Source organism: Pan troglodytes, chromosome 2, assembly GCF_028858775.2.
Source record: "Pan troglodytes isolate AG18354 chromosome 2, NHGRI_mPanTro3-v2.0_pri, whole genome shotgun sequence".
Taxonomy (NCBI): Eukaryota; Metazoa; Chordata; class Mammalia; order Primates; family Hominidae; genus Pan; species Pan troglodytes.
In genome coordinates this window covers 201,235,024-201,258,960 of record NC_086015.1, presented here as the reverse complement: position 1 = coordinate 201,258,960, position 23,937 = coordinate 201,235,024, and the positions used below count along the sequence as shown (strand labels likewise).

The window sequence follows — 23,937 nt, the reverse complement described above, 5'->3', positions numbered from 1 at the left end:
TCTTGGCCCACTGCACCCTCCACCTCCCAGGTTCAAGCGATTCTCCTGGCTCAACCTCCCAAGTAGCTGGGACTACAGGTGCGTGCCACCACACCCAGCTAATTTTTGTATTTGTAGTAGAGATGGGGTTTCACCATGTTGACCAGGATGGTCTTGAGCTCTTGATGTTGTGATCTGCCCACCTCAGCCTCCCAAAGTGCTGGGATTACAGGCATGAGCCACCGTGCCTGGCCCTTTTTGTAATATTTTATTGGCTGGGTCACACCACATGCTCATTCCTAAACCAGGCACTGGGAAAGCAAATGTGATTAGCTTAGAATAATCATTTCTCTTTTGAAGCTGGGGAGGGGTATTGGGATAATAAATATCCAAATAGATTTGTGTTTCTCCAGCAAGAAACAATAAGGAACTGCTCTTGGATAGGGAGCCAGCAGTGTTTGGTCTAGAAATTCATTGGAAAATGGTGAGCCGGGGAGGCATTAGATTAGATTTGAGAATTAGGGCATTCTGTTCAGGGATTGGCATGCTTTTTCTGTAAAGGGCCGAGTAGGAAATATTTTAGACCATGTGGTCTCTCTCTGTCTCTTTTCAAGAAAGATTTAAGCAGCTGAAGGCCATGTGGTCTCTGTTGTAGCTACTCAACCCTGCCATTGTGTGTGAAAGCAGTCACAGGTAGCATGTCAGTGAGCAGGCCCAACTGTACTCTCATAAAACTTTATTGAGAAAAAACATATGGTAGGCAGGATTTGGCCTGTGGTCTGCAGTGTGCTGACCCCTTATGTAGAGGATTGATGGAGGATAGATGTCACCTGGGAGCGTGTAGTTATTATTTACTAGGTATTTATTATGTTCGTGAGATGCCATCCACCTTTAAATTTGTGGTGATGAGCACAAGCTTCTGAAACATGGATGGGATTTAGGGTAAGCATGCAGAGCGACTGAAACTTTGCCATGTAAGGAGGCAGAGTGGTGATGTTTTGCAGAAGGAATATCTAACAACTTGCACGTTTGACAGAAACAACAGCTATGAAGCCTGCAAATTTGTAAAAAGGAGAAGAAGGTGCAAAAGGTAAGACACTTATGTGTCTCTACTCTTAACCATGTAAAGCGACTGGGAGACAAGGGAAGCTTCAGCCATAATTAATGCTATAGTTTCCTTGTCACAAATCCATGGAGTACATATGTCTTATTACAAGGTTTTCACCCATCCATGATAAAATAAAATGATGGAGCTCCAGTTTATTCATTTGAAAATATTGGTGTTGCCGGGAATGGTGGCTCCTGCCTGTAATCCCAGCAGTGTTAGAGGCTGAGACAGAAGGATCCCTTGAGGCCAGGAGGTCCAGCAGCCTGGGCAACATAGCGAGACCCCATGTCTATTTTTTTTTAATGTTGCTGGGTGTGGTGTTCTGCACCTGTAATCCCAGCTACTTGGGAGGCTGAAGCAGGAGAACTGCTTGAGCCTCGAAGTTTGAGGCTGCAGTTAGCTATGATAGCAACATTACACTGTAGCCTGGGTGGCAGAGTAAGACCCCATCTCTGATAAAAAATAAAGTCAAATAAGATAAGATAAAATAAAATGTTGGTCTTTTTCTTGGAATTATGCTTTTTAAATTTATTTTGCTTTTAAAAAAAATTTAAGAAATGACAATAATTGTTGGTTTATATAAGGCTTTCAGAAACTGGCTTCTGCCCAAATCTCCATCTGCAGCCCCTTCTCTGTCTGCTCTTTTTTTCTGGCATTACTGAGCTGCTGGTAATGCCCCCATCACCATCCCTCTCATGTAGACAAATATACCCTGGGAAGCTTCTCTCCCTCTCTTGCCGCTGCCTGGCATGTGCTACCTTTCCTGCCCTCTGCCTCCTTTAATCTGGTGAGCCTCTCTGTCTAAGTCTCAGCTCAGGCGTGGTCTCTAGAAAAGCCATCCCCGATGGCTTTTATTCCCGTTATGTAAACCCCAGTGCCTACCACTTAGCAGGAACTCCAGGAATATCTAGTAAAATCAAGACTGTTTATACGAAGATGATTGCTACAGTCTAGCAGCAAAGGGGATAGACATGCAAAGACATGATGTGCAGTTCAGATGGTGGAGTGACACTAGAAAACTTGACAACGTACTAAGGGAGCCCCAAGGAAGGAGACGCCTGTGTACGTGGAGAAAGATAGCCAGATTCAAGGAGGACTTCACATAGCATTCTGAGTCATTTTTTCTTTTTTCTTTTTCTGTTTTTCGCAACAAGTTCTTACTCTGTCACCCAGGGTGGAGTGCAATGGCATGATCGAGATTCACTGCAAACTCAAACTCCTGGGCTTAAGGGATCCTCTCACCTCAACCTTTTGAGTAGCTGGGACTACAGGCACACACCACCATGCGTGGCAAATTTTCTGTAGAGTCAGGGCTTCACTATGGTCTCCAGGCTGCTCTTAAACTCTTGGCTTGGAGCAGTTCTCCTTCCTGGGCCTTCCAAAGTGCTGAGATTACAGGTGTGAGCTACTGTGCCCAGCCTACATTCAGAGTCTTGAAACACGAAAATAAATTTGTCAGAATAGTAGAGGAAAACATTTCAGATGTAAAAATCAGGATATACACTAATAAAGGTATAATGGTAACAAAATTTTGCAAATTATTAGTAAATAACAACTCACTTAGCATGTTGTTGAAAAGATACTATTATGAAGTAGAGAATAAAGTATTACTTTCTATGTTTTTACTATATTTTTAAATTTTACTTTGTTTCCAGCAGTTTTGCTTATTTATTTTGCGTGGAATAATTGGTGGGTGACCCTGAGACTTTTGCATGGCTTGAACCTGCTGATATCTAGTGTCTCCTTAAGTGGTTTGTTGAGGTTTTAGATAATTAGAAGTATTTCTTTAAAATGTAAATATTCCAGTAAACATTAAGCTTCATTTAAACTCTCCATTTATAAAATAAAAGTATATGTTATTTTGTATCCATTTTTATAAAGATTATAGTCTTTAAGTGTTCTAAGTCATTCATTTTAACTAAACATATGGATTTGTCTGCAGAACACGACTTAAAAGTGGCTTCAGAGGAAAAGCAAGAAACGCTTGAAAGAAGTGAAAATAAACAGCCAGAGGTATGTAACAATTTAAATTTCTGGTTTAATATTGGTTGGTTGGTTTTTCTTTAATAACACAGCATAGTCCAAAAGAAGTGACCTTTTAGACTATCCTTTTAGAATCCAACAGACAGATCATAATTTCTTACTTAATTTTAAAACATTTTAGCCAGTTATAAAATTTAAAGTATCCTTACAGTCTGCAGTAACTCATAGCTATCTGTACCCTTGGAATTGAGGCCAGAAATTTCCAGAAGTCTCTTTGCTCTTTTACTTTTATAAGCTTCTTCATGATAAAGAAAGTAACATCAAAAATTGAGTTGTATTACTAAGCAAGAGAAATTATGAACAATTTAACAGTGATGGCCACTGAGTTCAACTCGTGTTAAAGGAGTCATTGTTGCTAGTGGTTCAAACTCTGCAGTTTTATGTTGCTGGTCACCAGTGCTGAGGTTAAAGACTTCTGTTTTTTGGTCTCTGGTTGCCTTCAGTGTCTATGTTCAGGGAGAGAATGGGGTCATAAAATCAACCCAGCTGCCTATTAAGAGAATTATGACTTCCAGAATGGGACTTTGGTATCAGGGTACAAACAATAACCTTCTTATTTTAGTATAAATAGTAAATGTTATTAAAATATTTTAATCCATTGTCACTAGTGGGACTTAGAGTATATTAGAACTGGATATAAGTGGATAATCTATCTAGATAACACTCATATTACAGTATAGCATTTGAAGTAGAATCTAAAAATTTTATTCTCTTTCTGATTGGTGTTCATTTTGGCTTCTAATAGTTTAGCATTTGCCTACTCTCCAGTTAATCTTCAGAAATATGAATTTACTGTAGGGGTTCACTATTTATGGTATCCTGAGGTCAAAATCCTTTTAAGAGAGAAAGCCTTTAGAATACTACATATCATCTGTGAGCCCATTTCTGGCAGATTTAATTCATAATGAATTAAGTTTAGTCCAAACTAACAGTGAGAGTTAAGCTTGCTGGTTCATGTTTTTCTCCTATGTTAAGCCAAGGCAAACTATTTTTTACTTCTTAGTTATAATCCAGTAACTTAGGGATAGCAAAACATAGATTAAGTTTTACAGTTACATTTTAATTATTTTCTATTTTTTTATTCGTACTTAATTCAGAATAAAGTTAATTTTAAAACATGCACCCTAACAGAAAAGACATCTGAGAAACAAAACAAGCAAATTAATTTTCCACTTTTGCACCTGCAAAAAAATGTCTCAAGAACCAGAACTGAGTAAGAATTGTGATAAAGAGTGTTTATCTGTATATTCAAGGCTTCCTTTAAAATTAATTACAAGAAAGTTCAACTGAAAATTGGTGAAAGTTTTGAAAAATCCAAAATTACTGTTTGTCCTGAGGAAGAGCTCTTACATAGTAACTCTAAAGAGGGACAAAATTAAAGGAAGTGCCCTCTAACCCAATGAATCATATCCCTGACTGCAAGGAAGCAGATGCATCTTGGAGTGTCGAACTCTGTAGTATCCCAGGCATTGCCTGAACAGAAGGAGAACATCACAAACCTGTCTTTTCATTGTATTTATACTCTGGGTCCCTCAAACACACCTGCCAGTCATCTTCTAAGCTTTATTCAAATGAAAATAAATCAGACTGTAAAACTTGTAACTAACCAGACATGTAGCCTGTTTCTCAGAGATGAAGAGAATTGTTGTAATGATACAGAAATTGAAAAATTAGGGAAGCCAGTAGTTATGGTTGAAATGAAAGAGGACCAAGAGTTTGATATGCAAATGACAAAAAAATATAAACCAAAATACCGTTAATTGGAAATTAGACATTAGACATTGGCCTCAGTCTAGAGATCCAAAAAGTCTGTTTGATTTGTGGTTTGTTTACTCTAAAGAAATGAAGCATGTGATACAGATAGAAAGCCACAGTATTTCTGCTGTTACAGACACTTACAAAAACAAAAATCCAGTAAGCACTTGTTCCACAAGCCATATGGAACTTAGAAGCTCTTCTAAAGCTTAGAAGATGACTGGCAAGTATGTTTCAGGGAGCCACATAAGACAGTCCCACTGCTAATAGCTATAAAAGCATGAAACCTGCATGAGAAAATGTGAGTTATTCTCCACCCCATAGTGACAGAACATCAAAAGCATATCTAGAAGAAGACTTACAGCAAGATATGCAAAGGCTTAAGAATGAGGTGGGCATGTTACAAGTAGCGTTCCTGGCTTTGAAGAAAGAAAGCTCAACTATAAAAAGAAAGAGGTTCACTTGCTGCTTCTCTTTTTATAAATTATCTGATTCATTCTGGTTTTCTACTCAAGAAAATCTCATGTGTCTAGTTACAGTGTGGTTATCTAAATGCATAATTATGTGTCTAAGTAGATCAGTGCTGCTATCTAAATGACAGTTCTGGAAAACACTCTCATAGTCTTTGTTCATTAGTCAACCTGAGTCTCACTATCAGTCTTCCAAGTGGCACATGGGCTGGGAAAATAGTTTAGCCATATACCATGTGACCTTCTGAATCAGCTAAACATAAAGAAAATTGCTAAAGAAATAAGCTCTAGATTCTTCTTACTGTATTCATTTAAAGATGAATTACATTTATTTAAATGATAAAATGGTAACACGATGGGAGGGAAACAATGACTGAGAAGAGACATGAAAATGTATCTAGCCTGGAGACTTGTAACAAATATTATCAGCCAAAGACGTCTGTTTAATGTGCTTTCATGCATGCAAGTTTATTTGTCTGACTCAAGCTGTTTAAACTTATAATTCCATAATGGCCATTTTAAATATTTTTGGAAACAAATACATATACTTTTGCATATTTAAAAAAAATCACCACTCTCCAATGTTTCTGTTGAATCACACTTTTACATTATGTTGTTTAATAAAATATGGTAAGTTTTGACATGTATGATTTTATCATGTAAGTAGCATAACTTCTCAGCCAAATATTTATCATTTGACTCTATAGTGGAAAGCTGAGTTCTATACATTGTGTTCTAAAGATAGACAAAAATCTAGAGATTTTCTTAAAAGCAGATGAGGCCTCCTGCCATCCTCTGAGGCATTAAATTGCTTTGCCAAAGTCACACTTTTAATTTATTTGACTAATTTGATATATTTATCTGGTAATTTATGTAATGCAGCAATATGTAATTGTATCTTCCCTTTTGGTGCCATGAAGTGCTAGGTAATGCCACCTTAGGAGCTTTGGGTGAATTATTTAATATTTCTTGGTTTTACTTCTATTATCAAGTAGATAATGGGGCTAGAGTAGACAACTATTCTGTATATCTTCCAGCTATAAACTTTTGTGGTGATTGAATGTAAACTTGGGGAACATCTCATTTTCTAGGATTCTGCACTAGCAACTCAGCAGTGTCACTCTGCTCCTTGAGTTGTGCTAAACTTTGGTTCCTCTATTTCAGTGAGCACCTTCACTTTTTTGATATCCCAGGATCCAAGTGAAAAAATAAGGATAAAAGGCAGTGGGGAAAATAACAGCTTAGTGCAGAACAGGGAAAGCTTCTTTTCTGTTTCTGAAGCCCCACAAGGTCACCTCCTCTCAATCTGGCTATTTCATGGAGAATCCAGGTGACAAAGACAGAAGACACATTTTATGTCTGTGTCTTTTTGTTTCTCTGTTTTTGTGTTGATATATTTACACCACAGAAGTAACTGTGATCTGGTGGAGAACTAGAAGTAGAGTCAGAAGCCCTGGGAACATCCTGCAGCTTGCTTATATTTTTAACCTCTCTTTTTAAGAATTGTGATAATAAATTCATCAATGTATGTACGTAGAAGTGCTTAGTACAATGTCTAGATTTATGATTTAGTAAATGAAATTCTTATAACTGACTAAAAATGTTGAGTCAAATCACAATAGAATATTATCAGGGAAACAGAACTTCTAAAACTTTGAGAAATTTTATCTGTCCAAATACACGTGGAGGTAAAGCTCTTACTACAGGGTGGTATCTGGGTTAGATATCAGAGTATAGATGCAATTTCCTTTTTCCAATATTTTAATTTAGTCAAATTTGTTAATATTTTACTTTATGCTTTGAGTTTGTTGTAATTCAGAGAAAGGCTTTTCCAATTCTGATATTCTTAACAGTTCTCCAGTGTGTATGTGTGTGTTTTTAGTTTTATGGATTCATTGACTTCAAATAAAGTTTTGAACTTTTTGAAATTTATGCTCTTTAAGGTTCAAGGTTTTGCTTCAACTTTTTCTCCAGTTGGATATCCACTTACAGCAACTTTTAATTGCATGAATGTACAGGTTGTTCTTTCACTTCAGAGATAACCATGATATGTTATTTTATTGAGTGCTAGCTGAAAATTTCTTTTGTTTTATTTAAGATTTTCAAAGTTATAGAAAAAAGAAGGATGTGATATATACAAATTGCATATTGAAGGGAGATATTGCCACACTCAAACGGGAATAATACACAATAAAAAATGACAGTCTCAAAAAGGAAAAGGAATATATTCAGGAAATTAAGAGTATTAGAGAAATAAATGCTAACTTTGAAAAAAGTGCAAGACTCAATGAGGAAATGACAACAAAAACGATGTCCCAGTATTGTCAACAGCTTAATGGCCTCAAAGCTGAGAATACAAGGCTGAATTCAAAATTGGAGAAGGAAGAACACCACACAGATGGACTGGAAGCTGAAGTTGAATTCTTCCATTCTAGGCTGGCTGCTGCTATAAATGAGCACAATGAAAGTTTAGAAACGAAAGACCTAGAACTTGTTTTACAGAGAGCACATAATTTTTCTGTACATAAAAAAATAAGTTCTACTGTTTCTCAACTAAAAGATAAAAATGAGTTGCTTACTGAACAATTTTCTAAAGCTCAGATGAAGTTCAATACCTTAAAAGGTAAGCTCCATGAGACAAGAGATGCTCTCAGGGAAAAGACATTGGCTTTAGAAAGTGTACAGATGGACCAAAGGCAAGCACAGCATCGAATAAAGGAAATGGAGCAGATTCATCCAAATGAGGAAGCTAAAGGAGTCGATCCACCAGAAAGCACAACTGTGTAGAGGGGAGACTATGTCAACTAGAATGTGAAAGTCTCTTGCTTCAACGACAACTAGAGGGTGCTCATAAGGAAGGCAATGATAAAGAGATAGTAATTAATATCCAAGGAGGCTGTCTTGAGAGTGGAAAGATCTTGTAGAAGAGAAAAATAAGAAACTAATGAATGAATATAATTCTATAAAAGAAAAACTGTTTCAGTATGTAAAAGAAGAAGGAGAAGGAGAAGTAAGTATGAAGAAAGATAAATATATTTAACCTTCCAGAAAGAAGATTTAAACATTTCATTGTGGCTATATGTTGAATCTAGTTCAATATAATAATAAATAGATGAAAATGTATTTACCATACTGTATAATTCCATTAACATGAAACATCCAGAAAAGACATGTATAGGGACAGAAAGAAGATGAATGTTTCTGTAGGGCTGGGGCTGGAAATGGGTCGTGACTGCTGATGGGCATGAGGGATCATCCTGGAGTGATGAAGATGTTCTAAAGCTGGATTGTAAAGATGACTGCACGACTGGTAAATTTACTAAAAATCTTTGAACTGTATGTTAAAACAGATAAATTCTGTAGTATGTAAATCATATTTTAGCAAAGCTGTTTTAATAAAAAACCAAAAAAATATGTTTACTGTATCAGCTTGGAAACATACCTTGTTTCCAGGAAATAAAAGGTAGAGCTGACAGATACTTTCCTTTGAGTAAACACATTATGTCACCTATGAAATTTTAGTAGCTACAGAGTAATGTTCATACAGTATGTAGTCTTATACTGCTGAAATAATAAATTTAATGTCTTTATGTTGTCACATTTTAAGACCATAATGAAGCAGATAAATTGATATCTTGTACCTGAAATAAGTATTTTGAAATTAAGATTCAATTAAGTGAGCCACTTTGACACTTAGTTCTAGATTTCCCAGATGAACTGAAGTGTGTTGCTCTGTGTTGTGGTGCTTTTCCTTCAGTGGCTCTTTTATGTATTTTAGTTGGCATAACTTTATTTTGATTCATATCAATGTGACTTAAGTCTGAAAATATGTCAGTCTCACATTATGTATTTTTCTGACCACTTAATATTTTAAAGACATCTACTTGTTATAAAATCACAATTTGGAATAAATGTGGTAAATTTTAGCAAAAAATATTTGATTTAATGTTCCCACTGGTAGGTATTTATAATTTACTTTGAATATTTTTATTAATCATTAGCTCATAATTTACATTTCAAGTCTCAATGACTGTCATTTGGATATAACTTTGTCCAGTACAAAGATACTTGTAGCTGTCTGTGATTTGTGAGTTTGACATTGAATCTCCATTTTCAGACTAATGAGGGGTGGCAGAGTTCATGTAGAGTGGGAATGAAGTGAGTATGGGACAGAGTTGTAGGAGCTGAGCTCAGGGAGGGAGGTAGAGGCCATGTTATCTGGGGACTTGAAGGCCGTTGGAATTTTACTTTTACTCTGAGATAGGAATCTGTTGGAAGGATTTGAACAGGTGACTGAATGTGTGAGGAACTCAGGTTGAGTTGAGGGTCTGAGATGAATGAATAGTGGGCTGAATCAATCTGTCATGTAAGAGAATACCAATTTGGCAGGAAGACAACACCTTCTATGTTCCTCACTGAATTCAGTAATATAGGAGAATGTATACATATGAGAAAAAGAAAGCTAATCCATGTGTGTGGTAATAATTTTCAAAGTATGCATGTTAGAGTGAAATATTAACATAATTTAATAATAAGGCAATTTATAAAATTAATAACAAAAATATTTTATCAGGAGACTGTAAGGTAACCTCAAGAACAACTGGCCAGTCATCTTAAAAAATTTCCTATGTCAGAGTCTCCATTGGAAGGTACATCACATTGTCATATTAATTTGGATGAGACATGGGCTTCAAGGAAGAAATTATATTTCAAGTAGGAAGTCAAATATGTATGGAATTTAACATGTCGACAGTTAATCTGTAGCTGGTTGAATAATATAAACTGTTTTAGGATACTAATTTCAGTGGACAGCTTGATTTTTTATTTTTATTATAATTAATTATTACCATTTTATTACCTTTATAATGCACTTATTTCTTAAACTCTGGCTTTTATTCTGCCATTTTGAAAAATAATTGCATACGTTTTACAATATTTTCTCTTGGGAAAGTTGAGAATTATACATCATTCCTCACAGAAAATTGGCTTTTTTCCTGTTAAACAGTATTTTTAGATAATTTCCTTATTGCCCTGGTGAGGCAAGCCAGATTAAGTCAGAGGAGAGTGTTTAATGGAATGTTCCAGAAAGTTGATCTTATTTCTTCACTTTCATGAATGGACACAGAAGCTGTGCCTATTCATTTCATAGATTCTAGGTTAACTTGTACAGAAAGGCCATCATACTGTTCTTTGAAATGCACATGTTTTAGGTTAATTTACAAACTACTTGAAAAGTTAGGCATTGCCTTCATCTCCCTTTCATTTAAAATATACTGTAATGGCATAGAAATATTCAGATCTGATAGAGTATGTACATCTAAAATAGAGAGTTGAGAAAATTACCTTGATCCTACCATTGGATTTTAAAAAGTTTCACCGAGAGATAATTCACATGTCATACAGTTCAACCATTTAAAATGTACATCTCAGTGTCTGTTAGTGTGTTCACAGCGTTGTGTAACCATCACCACAATCAATGCTAGAACATTTTCACCACTCTGAGAAGCAACCCCACGTCTCTTAGCCGTGATTGCAACCCTTCTCCGTGTCTCTCCACCTACCCCAGTTGCAGGCAACCACCTTCTGCTTTTGTCTCCAAAGATTTGCGTGGTCTGCATATTTTACATAAATAGGGTCATACAATATGAAGTCCTTTCTAACTGGCTCTTTCACTTAGCATAATGTTTTCAGAATTTTATCCATGTTGTAGCACATATCAGTAGTTTATTTCTTCTTATTGTCAAATAACAGTCTATTTCACAGCTACACCAGTTTTCCATTCATTCATCAGTTGATGGACCTTTAGGTTGTTTCCACTTTTTGGCTATTATGAAAACAGCTGCTGTGAACATTCATTTACAGGTTATTATATGGACATATGTTTTTAATTCCCTGCCACTGTACTTTATCCTCAGAGTTAATTGAGCAGATTTCAGCACTAGTTTTACCCATGCTGTCCTTCCTGCCTTCTCAGTTTCTGCTCATCTAGCCTCATTCATTCAGACCTGGCAGGCAATTTCCTCTTCATGAAGCTTTCTCTGCCTGCTCTGACTCTCATTCACCTTACGACTCAGCGCTTGTTGCCCAGTCTGCAGAACAACTTAGCCCTTGATTTTACATGGCTTTAATTTTAATGGAAGATAATTTTGTCTCATCATAAATTTGATTAAAGGGAAAATAATATATGACATGCATGTCACCTATCCTTGTATAAATTGAAAATATTTTAGCTTGGCAGATTTCAGCATAGAACAAAATGTACCATACCAATTATTTCTTCTTTGAGACACTGACACAGTAAATCTTTTGTTCTAAGTGTGTTTTTAGCAATTAAATATGAAATGAAAACCAATTAGTCTAATAGAGGAGAATTGTTCAATCCAATGCTCATGTTTTTCTCAGTATGGAAAAGGAATCTAAATTTGCCTTCCTTCACTGTGTAGACGGAACTGTATTCCTGGATGGCTGCGTTTGTCAGCTGAACACTTCTGGCTGCAGCTTGTCTGACGATTGACAGCACAGCCCCTTAATCCTAGCGCTCAGCAGAGCGCTCGTGAAAGCAGTGCCACAGCAACAGCTGCTGGGAGGAAGTTGATTCGGAAGCCTTGCTTTAGCAGTAGAGTCCAGGGTTTTCAGCTCCGTGGCTCAGCCTGTCTCTGCTGGTCATGTCGGTTATGTACTACTCAATCCAGGAGGTGCTATTTACATTGTAGTACATATGTGACTGTTGCCCACTGAGTCATACAGAGAGAAAAGTAAGCTATAAATTATATGCTCCCCCTCCCCATTTGCTGCCATTTTCAGTAGTGTGAAGAATGACTCAGTGCAGCTATAGGAGACCACTTCCATTGGAATGCCACCTGCCTAACACATACAATTGTCAAGATATAAAAAACAGTAAAAATTATTATGCTAATAGCAAATATTATCGGTAGCTCACTATGTGCCATGTACTCTTCTAAGTGCTTCTAAGCAAATCTTATCTGTAGCTCTCCATGCACCATGTACTTTCCTAAGGGCTTCATGTCAGTCCCTGGTTTAATCTTCCCAACATCCCAGTGAAGTAGATGGTATTATTCTCTCCATTTCATAGATAAAGAACCAGAGACACAGAAAGTTAATTTGCTCAAGTCACACAGCTAGTATCTGGTAGAGCTGGGATTCAGACACAGACCTTCTGGCTTCTGTGTAGATACTGCCTCTCAAACCATTCCACGAAACACCTGGTTGGGTGAGGTGGCTCATGCCAGTAATCCTAGCACTTTGAGAGGCTGAGGCAGGAACAGTGCTTGAGCCCAGGAATTTGAGACCAGCCAGCACAATACAAGTGAGACCCTGCTTCTACCAAAAAAAAAATTTTAACAGTTATCTGAGGCATAGGGGTGCGTGCCTATAGTCCTAGCTACATTGGGAAGCTGTGGTAGGAGGGTCACTTGAGCTCGGGATATTGAGGCTGCAGTGAGCAGTGGTCAGGCCACCTGGGTAACAGAGCGAGACTCTCTCTCATAAATAAAACGTTTTGTATAGATTCCCATAGAAGTGAGTTAGACATCAGGCATAGAATTATTAGCCACTTTGATCTCTGCCTTGGGAGTAAAACATTTAATAAGGGACAGCTTTAAGCCATCTCAGTCAATAGCCTCTAACTTCTTCAGAAGATTCTTATTTCATTAATTTCTCAGCAAGAGACTACCTGGATTAAGACATTTGGTGGGCACCATTTTGAGTTGAAGAATCTCGATTGGGAAGAAGGGAGACCTCTACTTGACTGGAGCTTCCCAGTGATATCATTGAGTGTCCCCCAAAAGAATCTTTAGAACAAGACTTTCATCATGCCATATCTCTATGGAAAGGAAATTCTTCACAAGAAAACAAAGGCAAATAATAGACCATCTGATTCTCATGGGAAAGTTTTCATTATAAAAGAAAAAAAGGGCCGGGTGTGGTGGCTCAGCCTGTAATCCCAGCACTTTGGGAGGGCAAGGTAGGTGGATTACCGGAGGTCAGGAGTTCAAGAACAGTCTGGCCAATATGGTGAAACCCTGTCTCTACTAAAAATATAAAAATTAGCCAGGAATGGTGGTGTGCACCTCTGTCCCAGCTACTTGGGAGGCTGAGGCAGGAGAATTACTTGAACCCAAGAGGTGGAAGTTGTAGTGAGCTAAGATGTTGCCACTGCACTCCAGCCTGGATGACAGAGTGTGATTCCATCTCAAAAAAAAGAAAAGAAAAAAAAGGACAAAGTATGCTGGTCAATATCCTAAGGGTGAGACGATCCCCCTTCAAGATTAGAAAATAACACTATATGCACAGTAACATCAATAAGAATCAACATAAAATACATGATTCACTATCTACAAAAGTAACCTGCACCAAGTGGCAATGTCTGAGTGTGTGGTTGAGAATATTGTCTATAATATGTGTACTAGAAAGAAGAGGCCTCAAGAAGAAGGTCAGAGCTGGAAATGTAGATTAGGGAATCTGGGTCAAAATTTTGAGATTTTAGGAGTCCTGAGAGAATTTAAAAGAGGAATAGTGGCTGGGCGTGGTGGCTCACGCCTGTAATCCCAGCACTTTGGGAGGCCGAGGTGGGCAGATCATGAGGTCAGGAGTTCAAGACCAACCTGGCCAACATGGTGAAACCCCGTCTCTACTAAAAATACAAAAAATTAGCCAGGCATGGTGGTGGGCACCTGTAATCCCAGCTACGTGGGAGGCTGAGGCAGGAGAATCGCTTGAACCTGGGAGGCGGAGGTTGCAGCGAGCGGAGATCACGCCACTGCACTCCAGCCTGGACAACAGTGCAAGACTCCGTCTCAAAAAAAAAAAACAAAAACAAAAAAACAAAAAACAAAAAAACAGGAATAGAAAGGAATAGGACTGAACATCAGAGGTTGCTGCATTTAGAAATAAAGTGGGTTCAGAGGAGCAGAGGGAGCATTTGGTCTACTCACAGTTGCTACTGAGTAAAGCAGGATAAAGTCCTTCATGACCCTTGCACTTTTTTATTGGAATTATTTAAAAATCAGATTGCGGTATAAAAAACACAATAAGTGATGAAAAATAGATCTCTGGATGAGACCATGTGTCATAGAGTCCAATGGAAGGGGAGAAGCAGGATAATAGAAAATCTACAAAAAGTAGACAAAAGTTATGTTTTTATTATAGAAAAAATCTTTATTTAAAGAGAAATGATTAAGAGAAAGGGAAAAAACTGAAATCTATGGGTGAATACTAACAGAGAATATTTAGATCAGCCTGAAGACAGATGAGGATAAAACATGTAATGGGAACTAGATAAGAGTTTTCTAAAAATCATCTTAGTAAGATGTAATTTAACAAAACTTGGAATATCTTTAACTATTAATGACAATGTTTCTAAAGCATCTTTAAAAACTAAAATGTAAATATAACTACTCTTTTTTTTTTTTTACTAACCCTTAGTATTTTATGTGTAAAAACCCCCACTTTTAACCCTCATTTTTGGCAGCTTAAATTTCAGAAAAGATAATGATGAAAGTATAAATCATTTTTAGCTGTTTTAAGAAAAGCGTCTATTTTTGAAATCTGTCCTTATTGGCATCAGGTTTATAAAATGTGCTTTATACACCTGCCTAAATACATATTATTCATCAACTTATGAGAAATAACATTTTTAAGATAGAACAGGGTCTCTAGATTTTACAAAAATAATTTTAAACACTTTCTTTTTTTTCTTTCTTTTTTTTTTATGAATAAAGTCTGGAGTTTAGTTAATAGTAATGTACCAATGTTAATTTCAACAAATGTACCATTGTTATGTAAAATGTTAACATTAGAGGAAACCAGGTGAGGGTTATACAAGAACTCTCTGTACTATCTGCAACCTAGAATAATCTAAAACTATTGCCAAAGAAAAGGCTTTTTAAAATTTTTTTATTATTATACTTTAAGTTTTAGGGTACATGTGCACAACGTGCAGGTTTGTTACATATGTATACATGTGCCATGTTGGTGTGCTGCACCCATTAACTCATCATTTAGCATTAGGTATATCTCCCAATGCTATCCCTCCCCCCTCCCCCACCCCACAACAGTCCCCAGAGTGTGATGTTCCCCTTCCTGTGTCCATGTATTCTCATTGTTCAATTCCCACCTATGAGTGAGAACATGTGGTGTTTGGTTTTTTGTTCTTGCGATAGTTTGCTGAGATGATGGTTTCCAGCTTCATCCATGTCCCTACAAAGGACATGAACTCATCACTTTTTATGGCTACATAGTATTCCATGGTGTATATGTGCCACATTTTCTTAATCCAGTCTGTCATTGTTGGACATTTGGGTTGGTTCCAAGTCTTTGCTACTGTGAATAAGATATTAACTCAAAAAGTTTTCTTAATTCTTCATTTTCTTCTTCAGGCTTGAAAAAGAAAGTGTTGGAATAAACATAGGTGTGCATGTTTATTGCAACACTTTCTTTTTCAAGCCTGAAGAAGAAAATGAAGAATTAAGAAAACTTTTTTTGAGTTAATATCATCACTGGAGTATAATGTGGATCAAATAAGGAAGAAAAATCATGAATTAGAGGAAGAGGCATCTGGGTATGGTTTTCATATTGTAGAACATTTTAATCATTTATTAATTGACTTAACTCTAATATTACTTGATTAAAACCTAGATACAAATTCATTTTATGTCTGCATTTTCATAATTAAACGAAATCTATTTTAAAATGCATTTTGGAAACTCACAACATTATAGGCATGCGCGTCATGGGGGCGGGAGTCAGCTGAGCTGCTGGGGCAAGGTTGGGATGAAAAAATTTATATTAAAAACATATAAAAAAAGAAACAACACAATCTGAAATTTTTTTGAATGCCAAAATGCTACGCTTCTTTTTTTTTTTTTTTTTTTTTTTGAGACAGAGTCTGAGTCTTTCACCCAGGCTGGGGTGCAATGGTGCATTCTCTGCTCACTGCAACCTCCACCTCCCGGGTTCAAGCATTTCTCTGGCCTCAGCCTCCTGAGTAGCTGGGATTACAGGCACGCACCGCCACACCTGGCTAATTTTTGTATTTTTAGTAGAGATGGAGTTTCACCATGTTGGTCAGGCTGGTCTCGAACTCCTGACCTTGTGATCTGCCCACCTGGGTCTCAAAAAGTTGGTGTGAGCCACTGCACCCAGCCATTTATTCTTTAATGATTTTGAAAACAATAATGACAAAGCCTTGGACATGTAATGTCAACTGCACTCTTCATTATCTAGTTTCAATGATAATTTCTGAAGATATTTTTGCTGTCTTTGGTCATCTTTCTTTTGCAGTACCCTTCTCTGCTGCATTCAAATTCTTTAAAGGAGACCTATTCGTGTCATTCTTTAACATCAAAATTTATCTTGATATGTAGCTTGTATTTTGTTTCTGCCTCTTTTTCTTTTAAATATAAAACATATCATGGAAATTTACTCATTTTACATGGGCCCTTCTGTTGTATACATGAAGTATACATGCTATTAAACTTCTGTCTTACAGAAATAAATTTTATATATATATAAATATATGCATAACTTAAAAAGAGTAAAATGAGCATTCATGTTTTGATCACAGATTTTTTTTTAAATGGAATGTGTCTTTGAAGCCCTGAACACAGCTACTTTTCTATTTATTTACTGAGCACTTAAGTTGGTTTTCTGATTCTAATGAACATTTTTCTGTCATTGCCTTTCTCTACATGGTTCTGCATATCTTTCATTTTGTTGACATTTTGTCAGGAAAGATCTCTAGATCTCTTCTTCAAAGTCTTTACGTCAACACATATCTCTGCCCCTTTCCTTTTTTTCTAAAACTGCCTGTTTCCTTTTTCTCAGGAGATCTGGTTGTATAATAGGGTGTGCCACCTCCTTCGTCTCATTGCCCCTTGATATTCTGGTATGATTGGGTGGCTTCCTGAGTCCTGCAGAATCATGGGCTGATTAAAGCTCTTTTCTTTATGATCATAGAGAATATTAGTACTGCAAAGTGGAGCTATCAGATGTCTTCAAGGCCTTTTCCCTGTTGTCTTGACAATCAGCACTCAGCTTCTTTTCATTCAAGTATCTGAAGGCTTCTTGAATTTTCCCCCTCAAAATGGACTTGTCTTCCTTTACCACATTGCCAGGCTGCAACAAAGATAGCTGATAATGCAGAAGCAAGTTCAGAAGGGGCTAGCAAACAGAGGTCAGGAGAGTTTGGAGGGCTTTGAAGACAGGAAGATGAGGGAAAGTTTGGATCTTTGTAAAGAATTGTTAAATACTTGTGATCAAAAGCCTGACAGGAAAATGGACAGTAAAGGCCAGACTTAGAAGGTCTCAGATGAAAATGAGGAACTTACTAGGAACAGAAGCCAAGGGTACTTTTGATTTGCTGTAGCAGAGAACATGGCTTCACGGCGACCCTGCCCTGGAGATCTGTGATGTAGGCTCCAGCCTACAGGGTCGGTGGGTTTTCTCCCATATGTGGAGACGAGAAAGTGTAGAAATGAAGACACAAGACAAAGAGATAAAAGAAAAGACAGCTGGGTCCAGGGGACCACTACCACCAAGATGCGGAGACTGGTAGTGGCCCTGAATGCCTGGCTGCACTGTTATTTATGGGATACAAAGCAAAAGGGGCAGGATAATGAGTGTGAGCCATCTCCAATGATAGGTAAGGTCACGTGGGTCATGTGTCCACTGGACAGGGGGCCCTTCCCTGCCTGGCAGCCAAGGCAGAGAGAGAGCGGGAGAGAGAGAGACAGCTTACACCATTATTTCTGCATATTAGAGACTTTTAGTACTTTCACTAATTTTGCTACTGTTATCTAAAAGGCAGAGCCAGGTGTACAGGGTGGAAAATGAAAGCGGACTAGGAGCGTGACCACTGAAGCACAGCATCACAGGGAGACGGTTAGGCCTCCGGATAACTGCGGGTGGGCCTGACATCAGTCAGGCCCTCCACAAGAGGTGGAGGAGTAGAATCTTCTCTAAACTCCCCCGGGGAAAGGGAGACTCCCTTTCCTGGTCTGCTAAGTAGTGGGTGTTTTTCCTTGACACAGATGCTACCGCTAGACCACAGTCCGCTTGGCAACGGGCGTCTTCCCAGACGCTGGCGTCACCGCTAGACCAAGGAGCCCTCTGGTGGCCCTGTCCGGGCATGACAGAAAAGCTCGCACTCTTGTCTTCGGTCACTTCTCACTATGTGCCCTCAGCTCCTGTCTCTGTATGGCCTGGCTTTTCCTAGGTTATGATTATAGAGCGAGGATTATTATAATATTGGAATAAAGAGTCATTGCTACAAACTAATGATGAATGATATTCATAGATAATCATGTCTATGATCTAGATCTAGTATAACTCTTGTTGTTTTATATATTTTATTATACTGGAACAGCTCGTGCCCTCGGTCTCTTGCCTCGGCACCTGGATGACTTGCCGTCCGCACTGTGAAACTTTGAACTTGAGGGTGATGACTTAGTGCATGTCTGGTGGAATGAACTTCTAGGCAGCAAAGCTCAAGATGTGTCCTGTCTGCATCAAACAGCCTGTGCTTTTATGTGTGACCGAGGCAATGACCTCTGATTCAGACTTATATTAAATGAGTCCCAACTCTTATATTAAATGAGAAGCAAACTCAAAAGTTTGGAAAATTTGCAGCCTGGCCAATTGGTCAAAAAGAAAAGCTGATTTTCAGGGGAAAAATTCTGGAAGGGTTCAGAAATTTGCATAAAAAGGAGTCCAGTGCTAATAGCCAAGACAATAGGAAAAAGGCCTTGAAGTCATTTCAGAGACATTTACAGCAGCCCTTGCTGTCACAGGCCCTGGGGCCTAGGAGAGAAGTATGGTTTCCTGGGCCAGTCCCATGATCTCCCTCTATGTGCAGCCTCAGGACACTGCTGCCTGCATCCCTGCAGCTCCAGCTGCAGCTCCAGCCATGGCTGAAAGATGCACACATACAGCCTGTGTCACTGCTTCAGAGGATGTGAGCTAGAAGCCTTGGTAACTTCCTCATAGTGTTAAGCCACTAGGTGGACAGAGCATGAGACTAGAGGCTTGGGAGCCTCTGTATAGATTTTGGAAGATGTATGGAAATGCCTGGGTGTCCAGGCAAAAGCATCCCCAAAAGGCAGAGCCTCATAAGAAACCTCTACTAGAGCAGTGCCAAAGGAAAATATGGGGTTGGAGCCCCCACACTGGAGGCTACCATCATGCAGACCCCAGATTTATAGACCACCCCCCTCCCAACAGCTTGTACCATCAGTGGGGAAAAGCTACAGGCACTCAATACCAGCCCAGCCCATGAGGGCAGCCGTGGGGTGTAAACTCTGCAAAGCCACAGGTGCAGAGCTGCCCAAGGCCTTGGGAGCCCAGCCCTCACACCCTTGTGCCCTGGATGTGGGACAAGGTTTCAAAAAGGGTGATTTTGGAGCTTTAGGATTGAATGACTGGCCTTCTGGGTGTGGAGACTGTAAGTCCTATCTGTGCTTTGTTCTTTCTGGCAAAATCCTCCCTTTTGGCTGGTAATGCTTACCCATTGCCTGTGCAAGTACTGTGCTTTGGAAGTAGTTAACTTGCTTTATATTTCAGAGGCTCGTGGGCCTAAGGGACTGTAGCCTTGTGTCAGATGACACTTTAAGCTTTGGACATTTGTATAAATGCTGGAATGATATAAGACTTTAGGGGACTGTAGGGAAGGCATCATTGTATTTTGCAATGTGAGAAGGACATGAGATTTTAGGAGTCAGGGACAGAATAATAAAATTTAGCTCTGTGTCCCTGCCAAAACTCATGTGGAATTGTAATCGGGATTATTAAAGGTGGGGCATGGCGGAAGGTGATTTAATCATGGTGGGGAGTGGGGGTTGGAAGGTGGGGGCATAGGGAAAATGGGGGATTATGGTGGCGGTGAGGGGTGAAAAGTGGTGAGGGGGGTGGATCCTTCACAAATGATTAAACACCATCTCCTTATTGCTGTCCTTGTGATAGTGAGTTATCTTCATGATTTTGGAGCTGTGAGATTGAATGGATACTGGGCTTCTGGGTTTGGACTTGCATTGGGCCTGTGGTCCCATTTGTGTTATTTTCCCAGGAAATTTCTTCCCTTTGGATTGAGAAAGCTTACCCAATGCCTTTACCATCACCGTACCTTGAAAGAAAAGAACTCCCTTTTACATTCAGGGACTCATAGGCAAAGGGACTGTAGCCTTGTCTCAGATGAGATGTGGAATTTTTACATTTGCATTAATGCTGGAATGATTGAAGACTTTTGGGAACTTTTGTAAAGGCTTGATTGTATTTTGCTCTGTGAGAAGGACATGAAATTCAGTGGGCTCAGGGTTTGAATAATATGGTTTGTCTGTGTTTCCCTAGAAAAACTCAAGTGAATTGTAATCCTGAATGTTGGAGGTGGGGCCTGGTGGGAGGTGACTTAATCATGACAGGAGGGTGTTGGGGTGGAAGAAAAAGGAGTGGGTAGGGTAGGGAGGAGTATGTTGGCAGTAGGGTGGTGAGAGGGTAGGGGGTAGCAGGAAGGGGGGTAACCTGCTGCAGAGGCAGAGGCTCATGGGAAACCTCTACTAGGGCAGTGCACCTGTGGCTTTGCAGGCTTTAGCCCCCATGGCTGCTCTCATGGGCTGGGTTGGTGTGGAGTGCCTGTCCTTTTCCATACTGAGGGTGTGAGCCGTTGGTTTGTCTATGAATCTGGGCTCTGGAGGATGGTGGCCTCCTGTGTGGGGGCTCCAAGCCCACAGTTTCCTTCTGCACCGCCCTAGCAGAGGTTTTCCAGGAGGCTTCTGCCTGGAAACAGTGGGCGGTGGTGTGGGTGGCGGATCCTTCACCAATGGTTAATCTTCTTGATGCTGATCTCCTGATAGTGAGTTATCCTGAGATCTGGTCTTACAACAAGATGTGGCTCTTCTTTCCTCTCTCTGTCTTGCTCCTACTCCTGCCATATGAAATGTCTCATTGCCGCTTGGCCTTCTGGTATGGTTAGGAGGGGCCTGATCAGCGTGGGCCTGGTCAGTGGACCTAGTCAGTTGGGACTGACCTAGTCAGTGAGGCCTATTTAATGGGGGCATGGTCAGCAGGGGTCTGTTTAGAGAGGGTCTCATTAGGGGGATCTAGTAGTGGGGTCTTAGTGAGTGGAGACCTAGTGGCAGCCAGTTGTTTGGTGTCTGGTCAGTGCAAACTTGGGCTGTGGGGCTTGGTCAGTGGAGACCTGGTCAACTGGGGCTTAGTGGTGGCATTGTCAGCATGGGCTGGGTCACTGGTGACCAGGTCAAGGGGTGCTATTCAGTGGAGACCTGGTCACAAGGGACATAGTCAGCATGGCCTGGTGGGCGTGTCCTCATCAGTGAGGCCCTTGTCAGTGGGGTCCTGGTCAGGGCAGCCTGGTCAGTGGAACCTAATCAATGGGGGCCTGGTCAGAGAAGACTGGGTCAGTTGTGGCTTTTGTAGCACTGGTCTGTGGGGTGATCTGGTCAGCAGGGATCTCAGCAGTGGGTGCCTGTTCATTGGGGTCTACTCACTAGGGTCGTGGTCAGGGGCATCTGGTCACCTCAGTCCTGGTTAGTAGGGGCCTGGTCAGTGGCAGCCTGTTCCCTGGAGGCCTGGTCAGTGGGGCCTCATCTGTGGGGCCAGGCAATGGGGTCATAATCAGTGGAACCTGGTCAGTGAGGCCTTGTCAATAAGGACCTGGTCAGTGAGGCCTTGTCCGTCAGTAAGGTCCTGGTCAGTGAGGCCTTGTCAGTAAGGTCCTGGTCAGTGAAGTCCTGGTCACTGTGGGCCTGGCAGCGGAGGCCTGGTTAGTGGGACCTCCTGATGGAAGTCCAATCAGTGAGGGTTTGGTCGGGGAGGACCTGGTGTGTGGGGTCTGGCCAGCAGGGACTTGGTCATTGGGGGGTGATGAGCGCTGCTGGGAGATCACAGGTGCCTTGCATGTTATTGAGGGCCCTGTGGACAGCTGGGACGGCCCAGTGGCACCCAACAGCCCAGTCAAAAGTGGACAAAGCAGGTGTTTGGATGGACCTGGAGGATCTTGCTCAGAGATCCTGACAGGACAAAGTTAAAGGAAAGGCCAGAGTGGCTGGAGAGACGGTCACAGTCTATGTGCTGCACAGGATGGAGGAAGCCAGGGAATAGGCACGTGGGCAGTTGGGGTGCAGGGAGAGGCAGGTGCATGCTGGGAAGTCAGACCCTGAGAGGGCTGTGGGGGCATCAGGTGGGGTGGGCTCCAGGTGAACCCTCAGTGCACCGGGCAGGTCTCAGCCCAGGTTCCCTAGACCCAGGCCGGGTGATGTGATCATTCCCTGGGGGACTGCTGTCAGGCCCCAGCCACCCACCCTGGGCAGCACTGTCCCATCTCAGGACTGGACTTTCTCAGATCCTGCAGAGGGCACAGCCTCTAGCCCAGGTGGGGCAGCCCCGGGGTGCAGCCCAAGCTCTCCATGGGCCTGAGCATCCCCCGCCAGCCCTGAGCTCCCTCTGCTCCCAGGTCCTGCTTTTCCAGTGACAGCCAGCAGGGAGACCCCGTCCTCCCTTCCCTGTGTGTCTCCTGGGCTGAAACTTGTAGTGGATTGGGACAAGGATGGTGCTTCCATCAGGCCCACTTAGGGAGGGGACTGGCTCCTAGCCTGGCGCAGGTCCTCAGCTCGGCCTTGGTTGCCTTAGAATGAAAAGGATCAGTCAGTGCCCTGAAGGTGAAGGTGAGAGACTGTCCGTGCTGTGTGCGAGGCTGGTCTAGGGATGGAGGACTTGGCAGGGCCCCCCAGTCTGTCAGGCCTGGGCAGTACTGTTCTGTCTCAGGACTCAGAAAGCCCAGCCCTGAGATGGGACGGTGCTGCCCAGGGTGGGTGACTGGGGCCTGACGGCAGTCCCTCAGGGAGTGACCACATCACACAGCTGGGGTCCACGGAGCCTGGCCTAAGACCTGCCCAGTGCACTGAGGGTGCACCTGAGTCCACTCCACCTGATGCCCCCACAGCCCTCACAGGGTCTGACCTCTGAGCATGCACCTGCCTCTCCCTGCACCCCAGCTGTCCACCGTGTATGTTCCCTGACTTCCTCCATCCTGTCCAGCAGGATGGGCTGGACAAGGGGGACAGCCTATGTGCACATTTGGTGGCAAGCAGGAGTGACACACCATCCCTGGGAGGTGCCATGGTTTCTGCCAAACCCAACTCCAGAACTCTGTCCCTGAGGTGGTTTTACCAAACCCAAAACCCAGAACTGTGGTTGTGGCTCAGCAGTCAGCACCCGCTAGTGTCAGGACACTACTGGGAAGTTGGGACCTGACCAAAGCCCATGGTGTCTGTGGCCTGAGGACAGGGTGTCTTGGGGACATAAGGCCAGGCCACCAATGGCCATTGGGTCATAGGGCCTCAGCCCCAGGGTTTGTCCTTCCCTGGATCCTTCTGGTTCAGTCCTATCAGGGCCATGGAACCCGAGACTATAAACTAAGTTTCCCCCCAAGTTAGTTCAGCCTTTGCCCAGGAATGAACAAGGACAGCTTGGAGGTTAGACGCAAGATGGAGTCGGCTAAGTTAGATCTCTTTCACTGGCTCAGTCATCATTTTGAGAAGGCGGTTTCATCTC

At 41.0% G+C, this 23,937-nt stretch overlaps 1 protein-coding gene and 1 pseudogene across 10 annotated transcripts in view; both read left to right on the top strand.

The window, feature by feature from the left end:
• The window catches only part of LOC104005937 (putative ankyrin repeat domain-containing protein 19), a 55,677-nt gene that overhangs the window by 13,403 nt on the left and 18,337 nt on the right, over positions 1-23,937 (top strand). For 4 of the 10 annotated variants that reach the window (XM_063806563.1, XM_063806561.1, XM_063806560.1 and 1 more), the window contains 3 exons: positions 1,016-1,069; positions 3,030-3,100; positions 7,454-7,537. Coding sequence is in view for 2 of the 10 variants with exons in the window: in XM_063806560.1 (XP_063662630.1) it covers positions 1,016-1,030 (15 nt within the window). In the remaining 8 variants the exon portion in view is untranslated. Of the gene's footprint in view, positions 1-1,015; positions 1,070-3,029; positions 4,863-7,453; positions 7,538-23,937 lie in introns of those variants that run through there. The other 6 variants (XM_063806562.1, XM_054682569.2, XM_054682571.2 and 3 more) reach the window with 3 other exon arrangements.
• On the top strand, positions 5,725-8,395 carry LOC112208609 (ankyrin repeat domain-containing protein 18B-like; annotated as a pseudogene).